Genomic DNA, 6,466 nt, shown 5'->3' with positions numbered 1-6,466 from the left:
TAAGTAAACATTTGCCATCCAACCTCTCCATTCTCGTACTATTAGTCAGAGACACCTCTTCTTATAGCTAATTTGAATAATAAAATGAAAAAGCATCTTTGAGTAGCATAACTAGTATCTAATTTCTTCCTATATCTTCCGTCTGTTTTCGCTTAAATGGCATTTGATATAGCTAATTAGCCGTCTGATTAGCAGAGTCATCAGATTTGAACGATCGTTAGTCATGCAGGCCATTTCATTTCGCTTATGTTGATGAGTTAAGAATAATTAATTTAGAAAATAGAATTAATACTCACTATCATCTTAAGGAAAGTATTCAACTGATAACCTCATGTAATTTTCATTATTATTTGATCTCGATAAATGGAGTTGCCAATATTGGAATGTAATCAAGGTCGACTATATTAGCAAACTGCGAAAGCATACATCAATCACCGCCCCCAAATACCAAATATTAGACAAAATAAATTTACCTTTTAAGTATATCAATAAATTTTAAAAACTCGAATTTAAAGAATGTAAAATATAAAACAAATGTGATGATTCATTTTGAATATTATATATTGAATATTGAATTATGTTCAAAATTATCCTAATCATTTTACCACGATAAAATTCAATTCCTAAGGAAAACTAAAATTGCAAGACAAAATAATAATAGTAAAGTTCTGTAACAGACATCAACGAAGGACTAGCACCAGTTAGAGATGTTCACCCAGCCGAACTCAAACCAAATGACTTGACAATTGTGCTCACTCTTTCGGCAAATGTTCTGGAGGTTATCTTCTTACCGGGCACATGGAATGGATTTGAGACTGCATCTACATATGCAGCATGGAACCTCCTGAAAAACTGCACAGTACAATGCACCAGTAGTTAGCTTGGAGAAAATGGCACCAAACAGTTCAATATTTCATAGGAGAGATCATATCTACGGTGATGTGTCAAATGAAGACTATTCATATCTCATATAAATCCTACGCATTGGTATTCAACTTACAAGAAAATGCTCATGGAACACAATGGTATCATAACATAATGGTATGCAAAATTGTAAACTTCTAAGCAACTTCATGAAAGAAATCATTCAGGGGCTCTGATGTTGATTGGTTTTGTTATTTATTTATGGTTTTAAATTCGCAATCAGGGTTTTTGATTTGGGATTATTCACTGTTATTTGTCATTTAGGTATGTTATTCTATGTTGGATTTTGGGTCTATAAAAAAATCCATCAGTGTGAGAAGCTTTTGATGATTATAGATATTGGTATTTCTTTTCATTCAAAGAGCATCTGAATCTTGAGTCAGATGAGCACTTGGCTCTAGAGGAGTGAGTACTCTTGGACTGTCTGATGCCAGGCTCTTAACTCCATATCACCAACATGTAAAAGTAAACAAAGGCACGTATTTCATCAATGGAAAAAATGACAAAAGGGAAACACAAAGTGTCACATTCTTAAGTGAAACATCTGTGCTAACATCAAAAACAAATAATTCAAGATTTTTAATTTTTATAAAACAAAAATAATACAAGAAAAAAAATGCTAGGAGAAAAAATGATGACATATCTTCCTCAAAGAGAACAAAGCAAGGAAAAACCATTAACAAAAGAGCTTTCCAATCCCTTTGTATTTTTATCAAGGAAATCCCATGATGATATGGGGAGCATCAAAGGGAAGCCATGAAATTAACCCCCAAAGCATGCTAGTCTCCCACCTAAAAATACTGAATCACACATACATGAAATATGCCAATATGGCTCTCATAACTAAATTCAATTTCCAACCATTTGACAAGTTAACAAGATCATGACTACATAGTGCCTTTTTGCATATCTTATTTTTAGCTTCTCATCTCCTTAAAAGCATAAGGTTAACCAAACATAATTTTATAAAATCTTTTATTATAAAAAGAGCTTTTTATAATAAAGAACTAAGGGCCCGTTTGGATGGACTTTTTTTTCTTCAAAAGCTGCTTTTTTTCTTGAAAAAAAAGCACTTTTCAGTTTTAGTTCATTTGGATGTCTGCTTTTAAAAAAAGCAGAAGTCACAAAAAAAGTCAAAAACCTACTTTTTCCATAAGCTAAAAATTTTAACTTCTAAAAAAAGCAGAAGTCAAAAGCTAAATATTTTTTTCAAAAACTAAATATTTTTATAAAAATATAATAGCTTTAACTTTTGTAAAAAGAACTTCTAAAATAAGGAAGAGATAAAAGTTACTTTTTTTAAAAGGGGAAACAAACGGGCTCTAAGCTAAAAGCTCCCAGGAAGAGCTTTTTTTTAAGATGAATGTCATCATTTTGGAGTCCTCATATTTATTTTTCAGTTTTACCCTTATTCTAAACTTGTATTTATAAATTTTATCCTTTACCCTAATAATCCATCATAATAACAAATTATTTTATCTTCCCTATTTCAAAACCATTAGAATAGCTTTATTTAATCACCAAACAGCTTTTAACTTTTTTTTTTAAGTTTTTTTTTTTTTTTTTTTTTAACTTTAGCTTAAAAAGAAAGATATGCCAAACAGGCTCATACAATATTTCAGTTAAAACCTTATAGAAACCAGATTTCAAAACTGGAAAATGGTTCTCTATGAATTTCTCTCTACTACTACTTTGAAGAGGTAGAGAGGAAGATCTGTACAAGTAGTAAAAGAAGAAAAACAAAGAGAAAAAGCTAGAGCAGCACTTTGAGGGGCTGCACCTCCCTCCCCCAGCTCTGTCTTATCTCTTCTCTCTCCCTATCCTCCATTTATATATGCTACCTGATTTCTCCCTTGCCTTCCCAATCCTACCTCCATGCCACGTGGATACAATTCAGATCCATAAGATGATCTCTCCTTGCATTTCCCCCATTGCCTGTATGGGGTACTAGTTACTACTCTTTCTATTTCTCTTAACATCCAACAAAAACCCTGATTCTAAATATAATAAGTACAATGGCAATAGCTGCTGCCCTATTACGTGTCACCAATCACTGCTCACGCTTAAAAAAGCATCAGCATTTACCAATTTCATAAAAATTAATCGGTATGGCAGTTAAATTATATGACAAAAGAAATTAACATAAGATTATCCAATAACCATCTAACCACAAATCTTGGGATCAAAGTAGTACTAGTACCACTTATCAGTACTTACTTCAATATATCCTTAACATCATTGCCAAAACAATAACTTCGAGAGTTAAATACTTCCATTCAACTGGTCTAAGGAGAAAGTAGAAACATATTTCCCTGAAATTACTCTAGGCAAATGAAAGAACCATCAAATTCTATCCATACTCACATTTCTTACATCTGCATCTTTAACATCCAGATCCGTGGTCACCAGGATAAACTTCACCTTTGTATTAGTCAGATACCCATAGCTGCAAATCAAATTTTGAAACAAAAAAGAAGAAAAACCCATCCATTTTTCATTTCGGATTAAAGATAAATCGAACAAAACTTTTCTAACAGACAACAAATGCACTCACACTTTGTAATTTTCAATAGGATAAAGCAGTCCCAGAAACGTCTCATTCAGCATCGGCCCAGATTTCTTAGGATTGTTCACTGCCAAGTAAACACATTTCATGAGATTCAGAGGTACCCAATAAAAGAAAGAGAAATTGAAACTCTCTCTAAATTGGAGTGTCCCAAAATCTCAACCATTTGCATTAAAAAAAATGTAGTTGAATAAAAAATTCCCAAAAAAAACATAGGTTAGCAAAATGAGCACGATTGCATAATAAACGCACCTCTCTCGTCGACCACATCGAGAGAGCAATGAACGATGTGATGAAGCTTGAGAGCATCATCAGCCTCTGTGAAGCTCTGTATGTATAGCGGATTGTTCTGCAATCATCGTAGAAACCCAAAAAAAATAAAAAAAAATCAGATGAAATTCGAGTTCGAGTTCAGATCGGCGATAAGCGAATGGCCGTTTTCTTCGGCGACGTTGAAATCGGGAACCGGAAAGGGACGGAGACTGACCTGGTGACCGACGACGGCGACGCAGACGATCATCTTCTCAGGCAAGAGTGCCAACGACGATCACGGTCTACCTGGATCTCGCCGCACCCGCACCTATCAAATCGATGAATTGAATGAAAAACAAAAACACCAGAAAGTGTTCTGGTGTGAATGAGCCTACTGGCATAGTTTATTATACAAGGCTAATGCTTCTTCTTTTTTAAGGGATTGTGAAAAATTATACGTTTAAAATCTTTCTCACAAACAGTAGTAGGAAATACACTTAATTTCACTATTAGATCGATTATGTTGATCCAACGGTTATATTTATATTCATCTTTGTACAGTTATGATTCTCCATATTTTATGTAAAAGCATTAAATATGCAAAATTATAACCATATAAAGGTAAAAATAAATAAAAAATATTAAAACATTAAATATGAAAAATCATAATCATACAAATGTGAAAATAAATAAATAAATATTAAATATAGAGAATCATAACCATACAAAGATAAAAATAAATATAAGCGTTAGATTAACGTAATCGATCAAACGGTAAAATTGATTGGTAATAACATTGGTAGTAACTAGGGGTGATAAACGAGCCAGAGGCCTTTGACTCGGCTCGTGAAGGCCTTAGCTTACATGCCTAATATTGGTTATTAGAACCAGGCTTGGACTTTTATAAAAACTCGTTTAATAAAAATGCCTTAGGCTCCAACTCAAAAGCTCGGCCTTGGAGTCTCTCAGGCTGGCCTAGTATATTAATTTTTATTTTTATTTATATTTTTTATACTATTTGTAATAGCCATATCTCTTCCCTCAATCCCTTTTACCCCTATTTTATTAGTTTTGAATGATTTTGTTATATATTATGCTCTTTGGATATACATTAAATTTATGAATATTTAAGGAATTACTAGTGTTGTTGATTGTATATTATGTTTGGATAAATTTTTGTTGTCTTATTTTTTTTTAACAGGCTAAATCAGGCTTTTATTTTTTGTAAATAAGGCAGGTCACAGACCGATAATTATATCCATAACAGGTAACAGGCTTGGTAGGGCCAACACATTTCAACACAGGCTTAGCCTTTTAAGACCAAAGCTCGGTTCGGCTCGGCCCATAAACACCTCTAGTAGTAATACTAATTGATTGATGTAATATCCTATCCTTATTTATATTATCTATTTCTAATTTTCTCTCATTCTCATTTTTTTATTAGAATAAGATATTATGTCTATCCTACCTTTTTTTTTGGTAATAATGTCTATTCTACTTTACATATTTATTTCTAATACCGTTAGATCAAAATATCAAGAGAAGAAAAAAAATATTAATTAAAATTTTGATTTGATAATATTAGAGATGAATAGGTAAAATAAATATGAAAAAAAAACACAATATTCTATTCGTTTTTATTTATCAGAATCCAAGATGGTCAATTCCAATCGTTTGTTCAGAAAATTACACGTTATATCCAACTAATATTAGGCCTTAGGGTTAATTTTCAAATTTAAGAACAAATTAGTACGCATAATAGGATATCACACATAACTTTGGAAAAAAAAATTAATATTACCCGGTGTTTAATGTAACGTTGTATTATCTTATGTACGGTGATGTATTATATAATAATAATATATAGATTAACATAGTTTTGTAAGAATATCCTATACATAAATATATTATATTTATATAAATTTATTATGGTATATAATTTTTGAAACAAAAAATTCTCGGGAATTCGAAAAAAAAGTTATTACTATTGTATGCGTTCAATAGTAAACAAAAATTAAAATAACTCGGCCTTTGAAATCTTTATGCTTATATTATAAATCTTAGGGCTTAAGTGGTTGTTATGCGTTTGATATGATGTATAAGATCTGGTAGTATAAATTTATATTATATGTTATGATATTTTTAATTATTTGGTGTGATCATCATATAATATAAGCTTATACAGTAGAATTTCTTAATACATCAAAATGATGTATAACTTAATCAAATTTATAGGGGTGGGTTTAGACATGATAAGAAATTAACATTATTGACAAGTGTAATTCTCAAGAATTAATATACTATTTTAATATTAATATATTAAAATAAAAAATAATTTTTCAATATATTAATTTGTAAAATATTGGACATTTTAATTTTTATAAAAATTAATATATTTTTTGGACACACTGATTATTAGATATTTATAAAAATTAATATTATATGATATATATGGAAGAATTATATAAATTCTTTATTAAAAAATATTTTTATCAAAAATATTTATTTTTATCCTATTTAATATTATATCGTGCATTACCAAACATTGGATGATATTATCTTATATAATACATTATCTTATACAATATCATGTCAAACGCTGGATACTATTAACATTGGGAAATATATTTGTCCTTTTAAAGGAAAAATAATTGTGTCATTGTAAGTAAGAGAAAGACACAACCTAGTATTTTTTTATTTAAAATTTAAATCTTAAAAAAATAC

The 6,466-nt window shown here is 30.3% G+C and overlaps 1 protein-coding gene across 1 annotated transcript; it reads right to left on the bottom strand.

Annotated features, from left to right (window-relative positions):
• Positions 1–543: 543 nt before the first annotated feature.
• LOC133303766 (uncharacterized) lies at positions 544–4,158 on the bottom strand. Its single transcript, XM_061503738.1, has 5 exons — positions 3,978–4,158; positions 3,743–3,839; positions 3,479–3,557; positions 3,289–3,370; positions 544–852 (listed from the first exon to the last, which is right to left on the bottom strand). Exons 1-5 carry the CDS (start codon positions 4,008–4,010, stop codon positions 712–714), a joined length of 432 nt encoding a protein of 143 aa, XP_061359722.1. The 5' UTR covers positions 4,011–4,158; the 3' UTR covers positions 544–711.
• Between the last annotated feature and the right edge of the window lie 2,308 nt (positions 4,159–6,466).

This window comes from Gastrolobium bilobum, unplaced genomic scaffold (genome assembly GCF_033153095.1).
Source record: "Gastrolobium bilobum isolate Gb01-03AN ecotype WA unplaced genomic scaffold, APGP_CSIRO_Gbil_v1 utg17830, whole genome shotgun sequence".
Taxonomy (NCBI): Eukaryota; Viridiplantae; Streptophyta; class Magnoliopsida; order Fabales; family Fabaceae; genus Gastrolobium; species Gastrolobium bilobum.
Note: the sequence above shows the minus strand (reverse complement) of the source record. Positions and strands in the feature narration are given on the sequence as shown.

Bases quoted from the DNA above. Each gene is read 5' to 3' on its own strand.
- LOC133303766 (XM_061503738.1), bottom strand. From the start codon at position 4,010: ATGATCGTCTGCGTCGCCGTCGTCGGTCACCAG. The intron at 3,558-3,742 runs GTGCGTTTATTA...TTTACTTGGCAG, and splicing joins CGATGTGGTCGACGAGAGAG to TGAACAATCCTAAGAAATCT. The intron at 853-3,288 runs GTGAGTATGGAT...TGTACTGTGCAG, and splicing joins AAGATGCAGATGTAAGAAAT to TTTTTCAGGAGGTTCCATGC.